Below are 22,955 nucleotides of genomic sequence, written 5' to 3' on the forward strand. Positions count from 1 at the left end.
CTTATTAACGTAAAGCACACAGTTCCATGCTTATTGTAGAAATTTTTCCCTCCATAAACATTTTTTTTCTGTCATAAGAGGCACCAGCCCAGTTCCTTTGTATTTTTCTGGTTTTGATTTTCTAAAGTTTTTGGGATTCCAGATGTCAATTTTTGATAGTAAAGGTGACACCTAAAATCAATGCATAAAATTATTATTAAAATTACTGTCTCGTGGCTTCTTCTGAAAGTACTTCTTCCTTGTACAATTGCATGGTTCACCTCAAAAAGCCTTTAGGTCAGAGTCAGCTCTTCAGATGGTGTAACTGTTCATTCATAGAGAAGAAATAATTGCTACAATTAAACTGGAAGACTTTTTCAAGAAGGCATGAAAAAGCAGAGGTGATATGATATCTTTGATACAGTTGTTGGTATGATGCTTATAAATGGGCAGGGGGGATAATCTTCCCCCAGAGGAGCCAGTGCTGGCCCTGCGCAGGTGTGAGAGGAGGACTACTGGGTCTGTGAGATCTGCTTAAACTGAGTGTGGAGCTCCTAACAGGTCACAAAGGAACCCAAGTTACTTTTTGTATTTTTTTTTTCTTAGATCAGCTCTTCTGTGGTATCCAGTCCTGCAAGCAGGGAGGAATTGTCCTTCCACTGGTGGGGATCAACTTAGGGTCGGTCACACCGCTAGAGAAGCTGGACACTGCTGTTTTGTAACTCAAAAATATGCTTTATGACATCAAACAGTCTTGACAATATCACAAATCCCCTTTCCCTGAGAGCAGAGACCATCAGGCCACATAGAGTGCCCTGATCTCCACCCTGCCCTCCAGACAAGCACAGCTGTTCCCTGTACAGGGCCAATAAGCCATTTTATGGACAATTTTTATTTAATTTTAATTTTAAATGAATGACACCCGTGCCATTTGCATTACCAATTTTTTTACTTCCTTTAGCATAGTGTTTGTTCTCATCGTTTACTCCTTTTATTATAGTGTTCACTGGTGCCCAAAACCAGAACGCCAACCTAGAAGGCATGGGGTATCTGATCACTGCATCAGCTTGATCCGCTTCACACTGGCTGCACTTATCTTTCGTCCTCTCCCTCTTCCCCGGATATTTCCTTCGGGGCCGCTCTGCCGGGCGGTGACGGCGACGGCCACAACCCCGGGAGCGTCAGAGACCCACTGAGCGCCCGCCCGCCCCCATGGCCTGCTCAGGCCGCTCCCGCCCCGCCCCTCCAGGAAAGCCCCCAACCAGCACTTGACTCCGCCCCAGACCTGCCCCCTGAAGCCCCGCCCAGCTCCTCACAGCCCCGCCCCTCGGCCGCAGCTCCCGGCAGCCCCCGCGGCGTGGAACGGGCGCGGGTCCGTCACGTAAGCGCCGGTTTCGGGCCCGTGGTGGCACCACGGAAGGTGTCGGTGCGTGCCGGTGCGGGGTTGTTGTGTGTCGTTGGGTCCTGGTAGTGCCGGGTAGTGCCGGGTAGTGCCGGGTAGTGCCGGTTCGCGGCTGAGGAGTGCTGGTGGGGGACTGCTGTGTGTCTTTGCGGCCCAAGAGTTTCGGTGTGGGGCCCAGGCGTTGTCAGGTGCGGGGCTCGGGAGTGTCCGTGGCTGTAGGGGATGTCTGTGGGGTCCAGCGGCTGGCAGGGTTCGGTTGCCTGGGCTATTTGTGGCCTCTTGGGTCTGGCTAGTCCTGATTCTCCTGATGTGCAGCATCCATCTGGGAGCGAGACATTGCTGAAGTGTGGCTCCGTAAAGACACCTCTGAAGTGTAATTTTTACTTTTCCTGTTAAATCTTCTTCTTGATGTGAAAATATCCCGAGTGCTCTTGATTGACTTTCAGACCTTTAAGCCGCTGTAGTGTTTATTTCTGAACGGCTTGAATTTTGTTCTGAGGTGTATGTGACTCCTTTCAGTGTTCATGGCTGAAAAGCTGAAGCCTTCCATTTCAAAGCAAGCTTTTTAGTTGATTTAAAGCAAGAAATTATTCTTGAAGATGACAGACTTTCTTCTTGCTGGTTTTTGTGTTGTGTTAGTCAAAAGGCATGTTTTCTATTTGTGTAATTGGTGGATTTTGGTTTGTTGATGTGGGCTTTTTTCAGATGCCTGAGTTTTAGGAGTGTAAGAAGGGTATTAACTTTTTTCACAGAAAACCCATTTTTCTTAGTGCTTTAAAACCACCATAGGTAAAATAAGTGTTAAAATTGTGAGAGTGTTTTGTTGAGGATCTGTAGGTTGGCTTGTCACATTAGGCACTGACAAAAACTGGATGTTTAAAAAGTAGCTTGGCTCTATGACACATCTACTTTTCTGGGCCAGGAAGTGTGCCTTTTGTTTGCTAGTAGCCAGCCATACATTTGTTTCTTTAGCCATATTTGATGGACCAGGTGTCTGATGGTACAGGAATAGTATGATGTAAAACCAGAACCACTTCCTTGCTGTAGTTTCCTTTTTAAAGTTAATTTGTGTTTAGGTGGTTAAAAAAGATAGGCTATACAGTTATTAACAGAGTCTTAACATGCATAACTTCTGGCACTGTATATGATTTCATTGTGTGGCAAGTGTTCTAGGAGTTGAGCTGTAGAGCTGTTTTCAATAAAATCCAGAATTCACCCTTTTTGCACTGTCTTTCTGTTCTTGGTCAGAAAGAAACTTGCAGAAAACACACTTGCCAGAGAGATGGGCATGTAGCATCATCAGGGTTGATAAAACTCCAGTGCTATTGTATTCCTGCATGTAGAGTTACAGAGTTAACTACCAGTAGTTAGTTTAGAGCGCACCACTGATTTAACGAGAAATATCTGTAAACCGGTGGATACTGTGTGTGTTGTTTGAAAGGACACAAAATACTCTCTAAGAACTACACAAAACAGTTTCTCTAAGAAATTGAATTGGGTAGAAATAAGTGGGTTTTTTTTCATGATCTGTTCCTTCTGACTTTGCCAAGTTACATGGCTTTTCATATGAAAGTCATTCCTAAGTGTATTTGGGAAAAGAAATTGACTTAGCAACATTTTAAAACTGGTTTGTAGAATTTTAGAAGAGAAAATTCTCAATTCCACCTACTTGATGCGAAACCTCCTGATGCAAGGTAAAACATAAAAAGAACTAGTACTGTTAGTTTCCTTTCTCCAGAATTTTTTTAATATCAAAAACATTCTACTCTGGGATTTTGCTTCCTTTCTGAAGTTTTTAAAAGTAATGCCAATTGAAATTTTCTGGCAGTGCTAACAATGTCTTCCTACCTGTTCCATTCCTCTTAGGGGCCAGCTACAGCACAAAAGTCAAATGTTGTTGTAAAGTTGAAGGAATGAACACAAGTTTCCTGGCATCTGACTATTGAAGTAGGCATCTATATCTTATACAACTGAAATGACTGGTTAAGTGTGGAGACTTTTGAGCAAGAGAGAACAAAAGTAAGTGCCTTTAAGTAGACTTTTGTATAAGATAGAATGTGATTTTTCCCAACCATAGCTAAGTAACTCATGTCCACTTTAGAACTCAGCTACCAGACTGAATATCCAGAAGCAGTCCAGGAAAAAAGATAATCATGGCAAGGGAAAGGTAGTACACATAGAACAAATACAAGATTAGCAATAAGTGAGTACAAGTGGACAGAAACGATTGTTAGTGTAAATTACAAGGAATAGAAGTCTTGGCAATTACTGGTAAACAGGCCTTAGCAAATAATTATATGTATTACTACTAAAGAAGGTGCTGCTTTTATTTGTAGTGGTGATATAAAGCACAAAAATTACCTATCGGATCCATGATGCCGTATGTTCTACTCTATCACCTCTCTTTGTGAGAGGACTTGTAATTCTTTTAAAAGAAAGCTTGCCAGGATAAAAGCTAGGATATCACTCTAAGCTATATTTTCAATATAATATAAAAGGAGTAAGCAATTGGGTTGATAATTAGAAAAATTGCAAACCTTTATGTTAGGTCTTGTTGAAAGTTGTGATTTACTTTGAAAATAGGGTGAGAGTGAAATTCCATGTAGTGTTAAGACAGTAAAACAAAAACTTCAAATGCAGACAGGAGAAATATCAGTCAAGATAGAACTGAGAATTTTTTTTACTTCCTCCAGCTACTCTTTATCCAATACCTGCCTTCCATGTACAGGATGCAAGAGGCTTTTTGTTTTAAGAAACTTTATATATAGAAGTGTGCAGGATTTGGTGGCACTAAGAAATTTTCTGCTAAACTTTCTGCCAAGTTGCTTCTTTTATGCCACTTGTAGATTTCTGTTGTCAGGATATTAGTTTTTGTTAGTATGAAGTCTTCGTTCTAATATCTTGAAAGCTCCCTACTATAGTAAGCCTGTAAAATCTGAGTGGGCAGGCAGCTGACACACTTGTAATTGGTTTGGTGAATTAGCAGTCACTTGACTGTTGAGAATTTTGTGTTGGATCCTTTGGGGACAGTGAGTTCACCTGTCAAATGCAGGACACAGGAGGGAACAAGAGAATGTTTTTTCTGGGAGAGGGAGCATTTTTGGCTTTTCACAAACAAATTCAGCAGTCTGTGTTGAGTTGTGCAGCTGCTGTACAGTCTAGCAGAGAATTCGCAACAGTTCTGGATTGTGTCTTTCTTAGGGATGGGAAGCCTGGTGTAGAATTGGTGCTGAGCAAACAGCTTCAGATTGAGAGAGTTTTTTAGATATTGTTTTTGTAGAATACAGTTGTTTTTTATATAGTAATTATTGATGAATTTGTAAATTCATCAATGACTTGGAAACCTTGGTGCAATAGGGCAAATAGATTCTACATAGACAGTATGCATTGCTGGCTTGCTTTTTGTGTTCTGGTTACAGCTTGAATTGATAAGGTTTTCAGAGAGACATGAAAGCTCATATGGTTTCCCTGGAAAATGTAGATTTAATAAGTACATGCAAATAGGAAAGTTATTTAGACATTAAGGGAGAAGGACCCAGTAATGGCATAATCCAGTGTCAGATTAGTAGAATTGTGAGGATCCACTTGAGGAAGGATGAGGGCTGTGACCTCCATTACTAAGAGGTTATGCTTGGGAGGATTTTAGACCCTGTAATGGTGATGGTAAAGCAGAAATAGGAGATTCTGTGATCTACCAGTTGAGATAAGAGACCACAAGCAACATTGTTATGGTTAATGATCTTAGACTGGAATATCTCTCCTGTGAAGACAGGCTGAGAGTCAGGGGCATTCAGCCTGGAGAAGAGAAGGCTCCAGCAAGACCTTATAGCATTTCCCCATATCTAAAGGGAGTCTAAAAGAAAGATAGGCACAGGCTTTTTATCAGGGCCTATTTTGATAGGACAAAGATGATGATTTAATGTAAAAGAGGGTCAATTTAGGCTAGTTGAAGGAAGAAGCTTTTCACAAGGATGGTGAAACACTGTCACAGGTTTCCCAGACAGGATGCCTCATCCCTGGAAACATTTGAGGTTAGGTTGGACAGAGCTCTGAGTGACCTGATCTTCTTAAAGATGCTCCTGCTCATTGCAGGGAGATTGGACCAGATGACTTGTAGAGGTCCCTTCCAGCCCAGGTAGTTTTGTTCCTAGATCTCCCCTGCATTGGTATCTCTCACTATTGCAGGAAATTGTTGTTGGATTTATATACTTTGGAAATACATATCAGTAAGTATTTCTCTGGTGTGGGTTTTCTATGGGGTTATAGTTGTTTCTGTATTTTAACTCTTGTGAAACTGCAGCGCTCTGCTGTATGCTATTTTGTTTTTTGGTAGCATTGTAACTTTGGAGACTTCTACTGCCTGTTTTTTTGTTTCTGAGTATAGTTCCTTTGTGCTAAAATATAACTGGTTAAATGAGCTTGAAAGAGATATATTTCTGTGGACTTGATTAGTTGTTTGTGGCACTGCTGTCTCGCTGTGTTTCATTTTGTTTGATTGGTGCTGTTTGTTTAGGGACAGCTGATGTCTGGAAAACTACCTTTATTGCCTTAGATCATTCTTGTGTCTTGTTTTGTACCCCGTATGTCTTTATATCTTATCCTAAAATTTTATTAACCTTTAGTAAGATGAATGAATACTCTTGTCTTCATTGGATTAGGTACCTATTTACTAGTGTTAAAGATGCTGGTGCTTATTTTGGTGACTCTGATAACTTAGATGCTGCTGCCAGCTTGACACTTCAGGACTGCTGCTTTTCCATATGTGTTTTGTAAAGGATTTATGTTCTTTTCTGCTTAATATTTAACATGAAATACTTTTTTTTTGCCTTTTTCCTTTCTGGTTGTACTAGCTTAACTTTGATACTATCTTAGAAATTCCTAGAGTTCTGCTCTATTCTGTATGTTATTTCTGAAATCCTACATATTATGTATTATCTCTTCTGTGCAGTTGTGGTTTTGACAGACGTGCCTTTGGTTTTAGGACTTTGTATTTTATGTTTTTAATTTTATATGGGAAACACAAGGCAGTGTATTCATACTGGCTCTGTATATTGTTACTATAGCAAGGAAAACTCTGCCAGCATACCTTTCAAACATTGCTCTGTGTGTCTCCATTCCCATGAATCTTAGGAAGCACAAGTATAAATAACATGTTTAATGAAAACACAGATTCCAAGTAGTTTAATTGTTATTGTAAGATCACTGGAGCCTCCATTTCTTGAGAGTGTTACTATATTAAGTTCTGATAACTTTAACAAAGCTTTGTTTATCAACTCATGTTAAATCTTGTAAAATTGCTTTGTCTCCTTGCTATTCTAGATTCAGGAATGAGTGTTCAACTATTGCTAACTGCAGAATATCATAAACAAAGTTTTCTGATTTGTTTTAAATTTTTAGGGTAATTCTGTTCAGCTGCTGATAAGTGTGAGCTTTGTATGGTTATAAATTTTTTTGCAAGTCTAGAAGTGCACATGAGTGATTCTGGGGAATAAAATGTGCTTGCAGTGGAAAGCTACTTGAAAGATTTCTCCCTGTGTGGAATGACTACTGCTGCTCCGTGATAATGAGAAAGTTGTAGATATTTTAAGACTGTGGTGGAGTATGTGTTTTTGAATTGTTCATGGCAATATGACTTTGGGTGGCTGCCAGAAGCTGCTTTCACAGTTAGATTAAGAAATAATATTTTAAAAATGAATATTTTCTCTTGATATAGAAAAGTCCACTTCCTTGAGGGTGTGTCTTTGTTTGATAGGTACTTTTAATGAGAACTTTATCTTTTCTATTGTCTGAAGATCACAGAAGCATAATCCAGATTGATAGGGACTTCAGGAGGCCTCCAGTTCAGCCCCTTGCTTAAGCAGGATCAGACCCAGTTGCCTGAAGGTCTGTCCAGCTGGGTCTTAGAAACAGCTGAGGATGAAGACTGCAACTTCCTGTTTTCACAGTCTGACTGCTTTACAGCACAAAAGAAGGGGCTTACTCTTTTTTCCCTGAGATCAAGCTGGAATCTAGTTTGTTTTGATTTCTGTTGTATCTTGCCACTCAACACTTTGAAGACCCTGGCTCTGGCTTTTTAGCAAGTACATCAAAGATAGCAGTGAGCAGCTGTGAGGTCCCACTGAAGCTGGCTCTTCTTCCGGCTGAACAATTCCCAGCTCCTTCAGCCTCGCACTCCAGCAGGGCAGGTGCTCTGTGTTCTGCTCATCTTGGAGAACCTCAGCTGAACTCGTTACAATTTATCAATGCCTGTCTTGTTCTGGGGTCCAAAAGCGGACACTATTCTAAATGCTGTCTAAAGAGTGCTCTGTAATTAATTACTAGGACTTAGTTTACTTATTGAAATGCAGGTGGTTATAAATATGTTTATGCTTAAATATAAGCATATACTTAAATATCCCAATAAGTATTTGGGATTTTTAGGTCTGACTGGATTTCAAAGCAAATTTTTTTAGCATTAGAAGTATTCTTCCTTTTGCATACTGATGAAATTAACTCACATTAATTTAGTGAAAATGTTTGATGGATTTAAAAACCACTGTGACAGGTAACACCTTATCTTCATTACATATTTATTCAACTTGATTAGTTCTAAATAAGTCTAATTTGCATCATTGAAGTGCTGGAAATAAAGCAGAGTAGTTGGTTGTAATTCTAGAGTGAAATTTTCTATAGAAACTGAAGTCAGGTAATTAATTTATTCTCACTGTACAGTGTGTTTAAAGAAATGGGGGAATCTTACATAAAGTAAACTTCCATACACAGAAACATAAACATCTGCTGCAAAAACACATCTTGTTTGCTTGAAGTTGCCTGGTGGGGAGGTAGCATTGGGGGAAGTTCTGTCCTGCTGTATCAGGTTCCTCAAAGAGAATTTTTTCTGATAATCTGCTGGGATTTCTGCCTACTTCTTTTAACTTTTCCACATCTCAGTGTGTATTATAGTCAGTGTTCTGGATTATTTCAGAATCTTAACTCACCTCATGTAATGCTACAGTTCAGCCCAAATTTAGTGAATGTGCAGTAAGAGAAGGAAATAATGCTGAAAGCAGAGAAGCAAATGGAAGGTTTTTGAAGCACTTGGTGCTGTTCCCTGTGTGAGCAGCAGGAGTACACTGTGATTGGAACACATAAGGAGTTTCCAAACAAGCTTTTGTTTTTCTGAGCTTTGGCAGTGGGCCTGCTCTGAGGTGAGTGTCCAGGGTCCTGGGTGGGCTCCTGTGGCCTCTGTTGAGCTCTTCATGTGGTTTTGCCGCTGGAGTAGCTGTGGTTGCAAGATCAACAGCCAGCTCAGATGTGCTGGTACCTGCTGCAGTCATAGTCTCCATTTTGCAGCACAGATCTATTCAGGGTTGTCATGTCCTTTAAAAGTCACTTTTCTAGGGCTTGTTTGTGCTCTCATCTCTTGTGGTGGGTACAGCCTTAATTTAAATTTACGTGAGCTCCAGTTAAAAGCTCCAGTTACTTAGCCTTTGCTGGAGCTGCTGTGCGTTTGTCTCACCTGGCATTTCTCACTTAAATTATTAAAAAAATGACACTTCATAGGGAAAAATTTTTAAAGCAGCGTTCTGAGTATATTTATATAAATATTAAATATTAAATATATTAAATATACCTTTTACCTTTATAAAATCTTAAACTTCTGTAAATTGAAGAATCTTATCTGAACAATTGTTGGGTGTTGACAAGTTGGCATAGCAATATAGCAAAAGTTGAATTTACCATAAGTTTGTAGTATGCAAGATATTGCAAGGAAGGAAAAGCTGTGAAAATAGCTTCTCTTAATACTCTATGGTCAAAATATTAGACTTCAGTTGCAGCAGTATTTCTGTGGAGGGTAGTTTGAAAGAGTAATGATTTAATTTTGGTTGCTAATAGCTTTTCATTGAAATTCTTGGCATTGTGCTAGAAGTAATTCCGGGCCCCTGTTTCAGTGTTTTGAGAAAGTTCAGATAGCTGGACAACCAGAAGAGAGGTAGTAACCTCTGTGTGCAGGGTCACACGGGCTCTGTGGCATTCAAAAGCTTTTTTTCTTCATTTTTCCAACAGAATGTGTGTTCCTTTTTAACTTTCAATTTTTTTTCTTGTGGAGGGATATGATTTTTTACTGATAAGCTATATCACTGAATATTGCAGTTTTAAACACAGTGTCAAGTTTCCTGTGTTCTTAATGAGAATGAAGGACTTGGGTAGCAATCCTGTAGAGCTTCAGGGTGTGGTTTTCCACTTTATTCCTGAACAGACACATTCGTGTACTGTTAAAGACATGTCAGAGTATTTTTCCTATTGCAGTCTAATGTGTTGCTGTCACACATATGTTGCAGTGTTACTGTCAGCCTAGTGTTACACAGGAGCATGGGCTGCTTTTCATGGTGCAGAGATCTGGCCAAACTTTCCAGTGTTGAGAGGGGAGAGGCAGTGCTTTTTAAAGACTACAAATTTGTGCAAAAGAAACAAAGATTGTGTCGCCTGTAATTGTCTTTCCCCCCTCCCTCCCACAAACAAACAATCTCTTCAAGACTGCTGTGAGATGTCAGATTGGTTGATGAAGGGTGTGTGAAGAGTGAAAAGGAAGTGTTTTCCCGCTTCTGGAAATCCCTTGTGCAGTGTTGGGAAAATAAGATGGCGAATCCTCTGTCAACAAGATTCTGTCTTTAATTAATGCCATTTAAAAAATAAAGAAAATCCTTTTCCTTTAAATACATGAAGATTGTTCAGACCAGAAGGCTGGATGATCATTCTTCTGGTGTACTAATTGAAGCTTCAGTTAGGAAATGGGGGTTTGTTTTTAAACAGAGATGTGGAAGTCCTGTTCCTTGTTACGTTTTTTAAACTTGGACGACATGAGTGTATTGACGTTTGTGACTTCAAGAGCTGTGCAATAATACTCCAAGTAGGAAGCATTTCATAATACATTGATACAGTGACTTAAAATAAGCACTCTAATGTCTGTTTACTGAACTAATACTTGTATTCCAACATCTGAATTCCATTATAGAGCTTGAGTCAGAATATTCCTTGTAATAAGACCAAATTGCAAAGCTAGTAATGAATTTCTTGTTAGATTTGGATGTTTTTTAATAGTAACCTTCAATTATGAGGGATTGTGTAATTTTTTTAATTACTAGTAGCTTGCAAAACATTCTTTTAAGTTCTTGATGTCTACCTGTGGACCTCAAAAGTCTAAAATCTCTCCTGGGAATAGTCTTGTAGCTCAGGAAGAGGTTTAAGTCTCCAATTTGTGTTTATTTGTCAGATACCCGGAATGGCCTCATCATCAACACCTAAATATAATTCAAACTCCTTGGAGAACTCCTCAAGTAAACGAGTAAGTGTAACTTTTTTCGTGTTTTTGGTTTTTTACATCAGACTTCCTAGAGAGCATTGTCTTGCATATTTGGTTAGAAAAATAAGTATTTAAGTGGCTTCTTGAATGTATATGTTTATTTTTATTGCTAAAATTCTAATGCAGTTAACTGAGATGATTTAAATATCTTTTGGAGTGGAGGGGCAAAGTATTCTCTATCACAACTAATGAGAGGCTCCTTTAAAATCAGTTCTAATGTCCTTACTCTTATCTTCACTTTCTACCTTAAAATATTCTGTGGCACTCTTGAAAATTTTTGACAGTTTGTCACATTAGATTCTGTATTGCAATTGCTAAGTTATACCTTGTTAGGTTTGTCTGGCTCAGTTTTAAGGTGTTTATCTGGAGGGAAAAATACATTAAAACAATCTAAACTTCATGCCCCTCTGCCTTCTAATGTTGTGCAGCTGAAGAAAATGTAACCAGGATGAAAAAAATACAGAAACTACTGAATCTGGGAAAGTCAGAAATGAGTAGATTGTTTGTGATAGTTGTGAGTACATTGCTTAAGTAATTTCAGTTGATTTGCTCTTCCAAGCCCAATGTGCTTGGAAAATTAAATGCACACAGCTTTCAGAGAACTTAGAGTATAGAGGTTTAATTCCAATTTAATACAAATAGCTAACTATTCTTTTAGGAGAAAGATTAAAACCTGCTTGTGTTTCAGATCTGGTAAACCTTTAAATTTTTCATAGTTGCATTTTAAGATGGTGGTATGTTTTCGTTCAATCTATGAATTCCTACTTTGGCAAGACCTCTTCTTTCCCATGAAGGAATTACCTTTAAGTTTGGTTGTTTTTATTTTTAATCTGGAACTTGAAATTGTAAATAAGCTGTGATGTGCTGTTGTTCTCTTCTTTAGACTCTGAAAGATGGAACTAACTGGGAACAAAATGAAGAAATACCTCGTCTGCCAGGAGAGACCAGGGTTACAGGTATGAGGCTCAATAGCTGCCTGACGTGCAGTGATGTTCAGCAGTCTGGCAGACACTTGTATCTTAGTGTTTTGTAATTTGGACTGGTTTGGCCTGGGAGCAAAGGTAAGTCATGCTGAAATGTCATGAATTTTTCAAAGAAATTGTGAAAGGTTCTTTTTGTCACTTAGAACAATTGTAAGTGTTTAAAATCTGAGTTTCATCATTTGGCAGATCTTCCCATAGAAGGAAATTGCAAGTTGTGTCCTAATTGTATCTACAGATTAAGTAGCACATTTTGAATGCTACTTACATGGATGAGAGCTCCTCCAAGCCTTCTGAAGTCAAGAGAATTCCATGTTCTACCCACTATGCATTGATACCTTGTAGAGTGGTGTGGAATCTAAGCCTGAATGTAAATTCCCATAGTACTATCTTATACTTCCTTGACACAAGATGACATGAACAGGGCTTCTCTGCTCTTGTTGGCCTTTACATACAGAAATGATGTAGCGTGAGGGAAACTAACGTACTGTGTAGTTTTCTTTTCTTGATGGAGGCTCTTCCTGAAATGGAAGTCTTTGTTGGAGTCTGTCTTGTGCATCTTCTCCCCTATGGCCAGATTTGTTGGGTGGATTTATAAACAAGATTGGCTCAGTTGAAAGCAAAGTGGTGATTCAGAGGAAGTAGTTTAGTTTTTAATGAAGAAGGTGTGAGGGAGAGGGACTCAGGGATGTATGATATTGTCCTTATGGAAATTGTCTGTGCTTTGGGGCATTGCATTGGAATAGGGCATTTTTGTGGAAGACAGATAACTAGACTGGGCTAAAGAAATGAGTGGATAGGAAGAAATAAGTGGAAGTCTTTAACATCATGGTTGGATTCAGTGATCTTGAGATACCTTTTCTAGCCTTAACAATTCTGTGATTCTGCTGGCATTGCTTCACTGAAATCTTTTTGAGTGGTATGTGTTAGTATTTTTTCTGTTACTCTCCTTGCTGAAACACTACTGGTGGCCCTACTCTGTTTGATTGCCTCAAATTGAAATGTAATATTTCTCTGCAGCATGGTGAGTTCCCTAAACACTACAACTTGAACTATTACTTCAGTAGAGAACTGTTCGCAGAATGGTGTAATAGTATAATGAATGTATTTGTTCTGGGATGGTGAATAGACTACAGTATGGTAATAACAGTACTCCCTGTTCTATGTCCTGCCCTTTCCTGTGTAGTGCTGAGAAAGAAAACACAAATATAACTAGGGAAGCCTACTGAAATCTGTACACTTCATTTGGATAAGTTTAGTATATGAGTCTTTCACATTTTCTTAATAATTCAAGTAGATAAAACTCAGATGTAATACTTTCAAAATTCATTCACCTCTGAGTACAAGTCTCATTTTCTCTTACTGCTACTTAAGTGATACTGTCCTTAGCTCTCATTTTGTCTTTTCACAATCTTTTAAGAAATACTACATTTCTTACAGACAAGGATGTTATTTATATGTGTCCATTTAATGGCCCCGTTAAAGGAAGAGTGTACATCACGAACTACAGGCTGTACCTAAGAAGTGTGGAAAATGTGAGTAATATGCCACAATTGCTTCATGGGATGAGTTGGCTTTAAACTCTCTTCCGTTCACCCCTACTGCCTTTGATTTCTTTTTTTGGCCAGTTCATCTGTTTTAGTTTTTGCAAACATATGCTTGTGGAATTGCATGGGAGGCTTTTTGCTTGAAATGGTCGATAATGTTTGTAATAACCATATCTTAATTCTGTAATGACTAAATAGCAATTGCCTTTGTGCCACTGAGAAATCTGCATAAAAATATAAGTTCTTTAAAGTTAAATGTATTGTAAAAGTGTGATTTTTTTGCCTGGTAAAATTACAGTTTAATCACTTATGCTTTACCTTTATCTTTTTTGATAGCTAGTTCCTTTACACTTAATCTGTGATAGATCAAGGGCAGCAACTAATGATGTGCAATAGTTCTTAAAAATGGCTGTCAGTAAACCTAGACTTTTGTTGTCCTTGCTGTTAGAAAAGAAAAATACTTTGATCAGTAGGACCTTATGTGGCTGGGGGGAGTGGTAATGTGTTTGATAAACAGTGACATGGAGGACAGTAAAACGTGCTTGTGATCTCTTTCATAATATGTTTGTTTTTTTTTAAATAAGAATTTGGGACTATTGAACTGAGATCTTTCTGGCTGTAGCTAATTGTACTAGTAATGTCTTTTTTTCATTTAGTTCTGCTTTATGCTGTGTATCAATAAAGCATTATTAGTAAGCAGGGGCAGTCAGTACGTAGCAGAAGGCATCTCTTAGGGTGTTGCGACCGTTTTCCTTGCATGCTGAACAAGGCATGAAATATTTTTGTTGTATGTTAAACCGGATGGTACTAAAGGCTATAGAGTGACTATACAGACTCCATAACATGGGGGAAAGGAGACTCAAAGGCAGAAACATTCCTTTGTTTCCTGTATGTATTTCGTGTCTGCTTTCTGTTCTGGAATGCATAAGAGCATTTTGCTTGGTTCTTCTTTTAACATTAATCTTTTCCTTACTGAAACTTCTCTTGCAGGATCCAGTTGTGATATTGAATGTTCCATTGGGTGTAATTTCAAGGATTGAGAAAATGGGAGGAGCTTCAAGCAGAGGAGAGAACTCTTATGGCTTAGATATAACCTGTAAAGTAAGACTTTCCAGTAATTCAGTAGAAAATGAAATCTAGAGGGCTTTTATTCTCACCTGTTATAGGAAGGGAGATGTACATGCTTATGAATTTAAAAAGAGCTTTTTGAAACTGGACAGGGAAATACCTTTTGTATAAAGGGCTGTTTAACTGTCCTCCCTGCACACAAGGAGAGGGATGGTCTTGCTTTCCAAATTGACAGGGTTTTGCACATTAGTTGTATTTTAGGGCATTATTCCTGCACCGCTTTATTATTTCGTTTGTTTTAAAAGGAATATTTTTAATAATTCTGATATCTTTGAAGAACCCCTCAAACGGGGTCTTTGTAAACTGTAAAGCCAGTGAAAAGTTTATGTAAAAAAATATCTATAGTCTTACAAAAAATTGTCACCATGGAAAACTATGGTCATAGGGGAGTTTCCACTGGATAATTCAGGGTCCTTTACTAGATTCATTATTGAGTGTGTGCACATTTGATTCTTAGCAGTTAATGTGCAGATTACTTTTTTTGACACCAGTGATGAGAAAATAGGAACAATGTATTCTATACAAACTATTGGCAAATCTTTCTTTTCGAAACTTTTGAAAAATTCCCATTCTGCAGACTTTCAATAGCTTGCAAGACTTTTTATTGAGTCAAATAGAGCCATTTCTGATGGCTTCATGCCAAAGTGCTGTTTGCAGCACACAGAGTATGGTACTGCTTTGTTTGTACAATTCTTACACTCTCTTCTACTTTGTGGGATAAGAAATAAAACTGAACATTCACAAGGATTTGAGGTGTGTTACAAGGAGATTCTTCATCATGTTTAGTGTATAATATAGCACTTGTACAGAGAGAAGCATGTTACAACTTTGGTTCACCTAACAGAAAATGGTTTTGTTTTAGGATATGAGAAATTTACGGTTTGCATTAAAACAAGAAGGGCACAGTAGAAGAGATATATTTGAAGTCCTCACAAAATATGCTTTCCCCCAGTCACATAACTTGGTAAGTTATGTCTTTTCTATTGCTGAGTTGTATTCAATAGTTCTTGCCAATTAATTTTACGTATTTGACCTAGTAATGGCTATATCATGGCTGCTTAAAAAGTATAACCAAAGAATCTGTTGTCAGCAGATCAACTAAACAGCAGCTTTTATTTTGTATATTTACGACATTTAAATCTTTTGTAAAATTATGTAAATCTTTTGTAAAATTATGGATGTACTCCAGATACACTACTAAGCACCTCTGCCCAAACAGATTTCACTGCTTAGAAACTGCAAGTTATCTGCCATAATATGGGAATATAGGGAATACTTGATTTATTGAAAATATTAACCAAACAGTCTCAAGTATGAATCACCAAGGGTTTTACTTCAGGAGAAGAAGATATGGTAAGACAACACTTGTTTTATTGATCAAACTAATGAAAAATATAGCAGGAATGCATTTATGAAATTGCACAGATTTATTTCAGCTAAAAAAAGCATCTTAAGGAAGGAACTGAACAATGATGCAAGCTAATCATTATCTTCCCTTTTTTTTAAATCTGTGTACTGTCCTTAGTGTGAGTCATTTGACATCTTTTTAGTAAATGGTTTAATTTGTCCATTGTAATATTCTATTTACACTTCATTGGTGTGCTTTAATTTAGGACAATTTTATAAGAGCACTGCTCACAAAGGTTCTTTGAACAAAGTTCAAAATTGTTGAGTATACAAGGCTGTAGCAAGAATCTTACTTCTTTCCAGGAATGTATATGTCAGTCAATGAGCTGGACTCTATAAAAATTCAATTCTTTAAAACTTTTCTGCAGAAATTTTAATTCTGTGTACAAACCATGGAGTGAAAGCATAAGGGAAAAGAAGTGCTTTTGCTTAGAATATTTTGTATTGTTAACGAACAGGCCTTCAGAAATGAAAGAGATTTTTACATTTGGGTAGGTGTGAGGATTTGTAATCATAAAGAAGATGGTTGTTAAGGAAGTGAATATATCTAATTCTACTGTTGCCATTTTATCCATTTTAAAATAGAGAATGATTGAAAGCATGACAGGATATGTGAAGCATGAAAGTATGATGGAAAAGAAGAAGCTCTATGTGGAAATACCAAGTTATGGAGAGGTTCAGGTCTTATAGACATCACGGGGTTCTGTCGCAAGAGGGTTGTAGATTGGGTTATCCAGAGCACAGTCAAGTGTATTGTTGAATATTTCCTGTATTTTAGATTCCATCCATGCCCATGCAATCTCATCCACATCATCATGCTGAAGAGCTGGGGTTTTTTGAGGATTGTATGTAGTGAATATGTGCAAATGAAGTTGTAACTGACTTAGGAGAGTACCTTGTGGGATAATCTAACTATGATGGGTGAATACTTTGGTGATGAGATGTGGACTTGTATTAGGTTCGTCATCCAAAAAGACCCAGAGATCCTGTCTAGTGATGGCAGTGAGTAATCTGTGGAGTTGTCCACTTCCTGCTTTATTTACTGGACCTGTTGAACTTAATAAAGCTCATCATTATATGGTCTGTGTGAAGGCTACTTGCCAACAGAAGTTAAGCTTAATAACAAAAGTCTTGGTTGGGGCAGTAGTAATTTGGCGCTTGGATTAAGTAAAGCAAAGAAATTGGGGAGATAGCGACAATATGGAGGGAGAGTGTCTCTAATTTGTCTCATAACTATATCTAAACCCTTTAGAAATCAGGATTACTTTGGAGGGAAATAAAGTGAACCTGTGTTACATCTGAAGGTTGCAGCTGTCCTTATTTTCTAATGTCACAGTGTGGATGAGCCCTTAACTGTAGCGTGAGCTAAGCGTGTGATTTTTTTGGTGTGTTCATTGCATTTTGGGAAACAGTTTAAACTGATCCTGCCAAAGGAGAGTGTTTTTGTGTGGTTTTCCATTCCTGCTTTTCTTTTTGCTGCATGAGTTTGAGGCTGCATGATGAATCAGATATGGAACTAAAATGAACTAAAGTTAACAAGGAGATAAAAATAAAAGCTTTACTCTGAGTTATTTCCTGTCTTGTTAGTCCAAAGTGGGAGTGGGGTCAAAGCATCTCTGAGTGGATGTGAATCAGGAGGCACTACTCCTTTCAGTGGTTGGTTTAGAACAAGGTTTCACTGTGGGACTGTGCATGCCTGCCTTCCCCTTGGAGTGCTCTCTAACACTGTGGCCATGTAGCCAGCTCACTCAGGGAGATGTTCTACAAATAATGTGCTGTAGTTCCCCTTGACAGCTGGGTGGAGATGGAAGGCCTCTGATACTCAAATGCTGAGCTCTTATTCTTCTCTGGTCCCCTCTCTACCTTTTCAGTCATGTGGTTGATTATTCTTCTATTACCAAACTGATATTTGTATAATCACTAAGTCAGCATAACCCACTTATCCAACACAAAATATTCTGGTTAGTCTTGTGCTGCTTTGAATAATTTGAGGAGACCTGGTTTGAAATCAGTATGCATCAGAACCAGTGCAAGAGTGGACATGTGAATGGAACAGGTAGAAGGCAGGAGTGAAAAGAGGGGGATGTCCTGTTTTTAGCAATGGTAAAATGCTAGTTTTGCTCAGACCATCTTGTGGAATTGCATCCTTGATGTTTAGCTGGTTCAGCAGCACTGACACTTGTACAGCTTTGCAGTGGAAAGAATATATCATCAGGACAATTAAGTTCTAAAGCTTTACTGTCCTGATTTTTATCTGTATTTTTATATTTTCTATCAGATTTTTATATGATTGATTTTCAGCTGTAGTGTACTATATCGTAAGAGCTGATCCTAAACAGGAGCTGGTAGTGTTCCTTCTGATTATTTCTGAATGGAGTGTACTCATTGTTTTCAAGACTTGTCTCCATCACCATCCCAACAGCAGTGTTTGTGAGCCTATAATAAATCACAGGCCTGTTCATGATTGTTCCTCTGTGCCTCACTTGGTTTTTACTTCCAGAAGGTAATTATTTTTTGTCTCTGGTTTGAGCATAGGTTGGGTTCAGATATCCTTGAATCAGTAACATAAAGTAAATTCTGATAGCTCATCTGACTGACAACATAGTTGATGGGGAGCAAGCAGCTGCTGTTGCTAATCTTCTGTTGCATTTGCAAACTTGTGCTAATTGAAAGAAAATTGTTGCTGAAAGTGTTTGGTTTTTTTTAATGTTTAAAAAAATAAAAGCAAAATAGCCAAACCCCCCCAAATGACATGGTTTAGTACACCACAAAAGATAAGATATATTTGTTCTCTGTAATTTAGTTTCTACATGGCAGCTGCTTCAATTCCTGATCTTACCATGAAACTACACATCATCGTTTTTGTAAGATTGTTCAGCACCATGGTATCTGCATAATCAATGTTTATTCCTAACCTCAGTAGGTCTGGGAATGCCCATTTTGGGCACAGACTCTGGTGGCTGTGCTGGCTGACTTGAACTGCTCCTGCTCTTGTCACTGCTTATCTGGTCATTTAAAATGTCTGAGGGTCAGTTCGTGCTGATGTTGCTGTTGGATCTGCAAAGATTACTTTAGATGGAGCAAGACTGGCAAAGGGGTCTGTCTGACACAGCACCTGAATTTTCAAAAAACTCCTTGGCTTGAGGCTTCATTCCCTTTGACACATCAGAGTCAGGGCAGCAGTGATGTGAGGTGACTGTGTTCACAAAGGAACAGAGGGCAGTTATACCAGCACTACAATGTCTGACCTTTGTTTTTAGATGAACAGGTAAGATGTAACTGGCTAGGTTGTAGTAATGGCATACTAAGTATCATTAATAATGGCAAGGATACTGATATATTTATTTTTAAATACACTGAGAAACTGTCAGCCTTTACAGTGAGTAAAAACTTAGTAATTTATTATATGTAAAAAGTGTACATCAGTGAGTTAGAAATAGAAAATGCGATTAATTGGCGTGGCCCCTTCTTGTTCCAGTTTTGCTGTTTTCTTCTTTTACAATGCATAAAGATTGGTCAAATGTTTAATAAATGGTGTCTACCTTATATATTCATGTGCGAGTATAGCATGTATTTATGTGCTATGATTCCATAAAGAGTAAATATGTACCTACTGTATTTGTACTGATATTTATCTATTTACATTGCATTTATACTGCTAAATAGGCTGCTTGCTAAGCTGTAATAGTCAGAATGTAGAGGCTTTCTCCTTTAGCTCACAGAACTATGTTGTGTTTTGAACAATCAGTGTATTGCATATTACTTTTGTGTCTTAAATCGGGAGGAGAAATTGAAAGTAAAAGACAAGCACTCTGCCTGTAGGAGGCTTAAAAATAGAGACTGTATTGTGGGTTAATTGTGGGCTAATACCTGCAGGGAAGTAAACAATTATTTGCACAGTGAAGCAAAAAGTAGTTTACCGATAATGTTACAAGATTTGAAAGATTTTTTTTAACTGTAGTAGCTTTCTAGTTCAAGTGAAGCAGTAGTCATCTGCTTTTAGACTGTGGATTTGCAATGAAATCCCTGCTTCCATTTTGTGCAGGGGCTTTAATTTGGTTTTAGAAAAATCTTAGCTGATGAATGGTGAGTCTTGCTTGATTTTGCCAATTATAGGTATTGAAAAATCACAAACTTTGCACCCAAAAAGTGGTTTATTGCACTTTCTTGATTTCTTACTTGTTTAATTTTTTTTTTATTTCTTCTTTCTGTTTCCTGTGGTAGCTGAGAAGAATTTGAAACTGATTTTTAATTAGTTGATAGACTAATCAGAATAGATGGGCTTTCAGCAGACATATAGTATTAATGTTCAGACTTAGAACAGATATGATCAGTGCTTTGGAAGTGACTGCAGATTATCCTACCTTGCACTCAAGATGTGAGATAAATAATCAGTATAACTTGAAGTAAATCTGTATTTTATTTAAGTAGCTTTCAGCCAGCCAGGATCAGTGATGAGAAGAGGGATGTCAGCTCAGGCTTGCTGCCTGAAACACTGATGTGTTGAGCAGGTAGTCTGCCTGAAACTTGTTCTTAGTATCCAAGCAAACTAATGTGGCGTTGTCTCAGGTGCAGCTGTGCAAACTGTAGTTCTGCTGTTTGATTATATGTTCTTGGTTTTGAAAAACGTATTCATGATATCAAAAAAATCAATCACACTTCTATTTTACTGCAATATTCTTCTGAATTTAAATATCTCTTATGTAGGTTTTATATTTTTTTAAATTTCCACTCAAATCTGGACACATCTGATGAAGCTGCAGTTGATTTAATTCCTGGGAAGGTAGACTGTGTGCAGCAGGAGATGTGGAGAAGAGCTTTTTGTTGGAGAGGCAGGATTAACAATGAGAGAAAGGAATGGAATTTTGTGTGTGGAGGAAAGAAAAAAATGAGTGGAGGTCAGGGTGAAGACTCTGAGTACCTAAAGTATTGTTTGGGAAGAAGGGGGATCTAACAGGGATTTGAAGGAAAGGTGTGTGAAGAAGGCATAGAACTGGCCAACCTCCTATTATTCTGCTATTTGAAAGGCTTTCCTGTGTGAATAATGGTGCAGTGAGAGACGCTGGCAGGGCTTTTCCGCCTTGCGGTGCCATGCACTTCTGAGAGGTGCTTATGTCGTTCTTCTCTGACCTTCCTCTGCCTTCTGCATCTGAAGGCTATAAATATGCACCCAGCTGATCTGTACTCAGTGCCTGCAAGCAGTGGTGTGACCTTGCTGCTTTCATCCTCACATGCAAGTCTGTGTGTATGAGGGGCTCTAATGTGTATCCACAAAAAGCTAAGCCATGTAATTTTACTAAGACAGCACCTCTCAAATCTTACATCAAGTAATAAAGAGAACCTATGCATGTTATATTGTGAATGGCATTTCTCCTTCCTGTTTACTGTTCCATTTGCCAGCTACACTATCATATTTTGTTTCAAACAAAAAGAAGTAATGTCCAAATGTGTTAAAATAAGGCTTGGACTGACACAGGTCATAAAATGCAACTGTATCCAAGCATCTATCTTATGTTAAGTATATGATTGTTACAATAAAGTGGTTATAAATGTGGCTTGCTTGTTACAGTCGAGTAAGGTAAACTGTAGTTAGAAATTAAATAGACCTATATGAATTGGGTATCATTGCATTGCATTTGTGTCTCTCCTACTCTATTTTAATGACAACATAACACAGCAATAATTGTGTATTTTGTTGGGAGAAGTGGGCCTAAGGTAGAGTGGGGATGTTACTGTATTTCAGACTCCAGCAGTTAGGCTGGACTAAAGCTGAGGCCATCTTTGCAGAGTGTTTCAGTCTTACCTGAGAAACTATTGGGGTGGTGGGAATGGAATTCAGATTTTTAATCTTTTGGTACAGCGAGTAAGAATTTCAGTAGGGACCAGATTAGCTGTGCAGTATGTGCACAATGGTGCACATCCAAATGTTTGTGTATAAACCTTTTGCTAGTCAATGCTTGCAGAAGAAAAATAATTTTTAATCTTTAGGATTTTAGAGATTGGTAATTTTTAAATACTATTCTTGTGTAGTATAATGCAGGAGTTTTCTCTGAATTGTTCACATGAAAATCTGAGTCCAAATTTTGCTCCATATGCCTTTGCATTCATTGTAATGTTCTGTGATTCATTAAACTTGAGGTTTTTGTTGGTTGATATGTTCTACGGATGAATTTCTTTCTGTTGAGCAACATAGGAAGAATTTATACTACCTGAAATATCAACAAAACTGATGAAGCATAATTGTGCACTTAAATAGTTAAGGACTCTGTGACTGTATGCTTTTGTAGCAAATGTGGTAAAGCTGCTGTAGCCAAGCATTTTAAATGAATCATGCTGTAAATAGTAGGACATTGTTCTTTCAGAAAGGATTCAATCCATCCCCTCATGCATAACAAATTTAACACTTTAACGCTTTTAATTTTTTTTTTAAGGGATGAAAACAAAATGCGCTTTTCCCTCTATGTCTTGTGGATTTTTTTTGTGGGTGACATGAGCAGCATAGCTGCCATTTAAGAAAGGTGTTGTTCCAAACTAAAAATAATTTTTGTCAATAAAAACCTGTTCTGTGTAACAACTATCACAGTGCACTGTTTCTCATATAGAAACTTGCAGTAAGTAGGAGCTTAAATAAAGGACTTATTCCTGCCTTCAGGACATAAGTAACCTGTTAGGATTTCAGTGTTTGTTTCCATCTCTTCTAAGATTCTCCTTTGCTCCTGGGTCTTTTGTGAGTTCTTAGCATAGTTGCTCTTTGGGATATAGCAAGTTCCTTTGGAAGGAGGGGGTGGTTCCTGTGTGTAGCTGTTTATTAATAGTTCAGCAAATCAGTTTCATCTACTGCTTCAGATAGTGATATTCCCATTTTGCTGTATTCTTTGTTTGCAATTAAACAACCTTTTTCAGATTTTTTAATAACTTTTAATACTTGTATCTACTTTTAGTGGAATGGGATTTTTCTCTGGTAGAATAGATATCCACCACTTCATCTCTCCCTCTGTACCACTTAATAGTAGTTTACTTAGTCAAAAAAATTTGCAATGTTTACTTGCATGAAGGTCTACCCCTTTAAAAATGGTAAAGACATTCAGAAAACAAAACCAGGGAATGCATTGTTTACTTCTGCAAACTTGCCAATGAGTGCACTTGCTCTAGAATAGTGATTTAATTTA

General features: G+C 38.0%; 1 protein-coding gene across 10 annotated transcripts in view; it reads left to right on the forward strand.

Moving 5' to 3' along the window:
- The first annotated feature begins 1,308 nt into the window (after positions 1–1,308).
- The window catches only part of MTM1 (myotubularin 1), a 47,570-nt gene continuing 25,923 nt past the window's right edge, over positions 1,309–22,955 (forward strand). Inside the window, exons 1-7 of one of the 10 annotated variants that reach the window (XM_056491781.1) lie at positions 1,309–1,405; positions 3,248–3,400; positions 10,635–10,706; positions 11,608–11,680; positions 13,145–13,239; positions 14,242–14,352; positions 15,242–15,343. In XM_056491781.1, the coding sequence (XP_056347756.1) occupies positions 10,644–10,706; positions 11,608–11,680; positions 13,145–13,239; positions 14,242–14,352; positions 15,242–15,343 (444 nt within the window). In that variant the 5' untranslated portion in view covers positions 1,309–1,405; positions 3,248–3,400; positions 10,635–10,643. Of the gene's footprint in view, positions 1,416–1,453; positions 1,570–3,247; positions 3,401–10,634; positions 10,707–11,607; positions 11,681–13,144; positions 13,240–14,241; positions 14,353–15,241; positions 15,344–22,955 lie in introns of those variants that run through there. The other 9 variants (XM_056491785.1, XM_056491782.1, XM_056491778.1 and 6 more) reach the window with 9 other exon arrangements.

The sequence above is a fragment of the Oenanthe melanoleuca genome, chromosome 4A (assembly GCF_029582105.1).
Source record: "Oenanthe melanoleuca isolate GR-GAL-2019-014 chromosome 4A, OMel1.0, whole genome shotgun sequence".
Classification (NCBI taxonomy): domain Eukaryota; kingdom Metazoa; phylum Chordata; class Aves; order Passeriformes; family Muscicapidae; genus Oenanthe; species Oenanthe melanoleuca.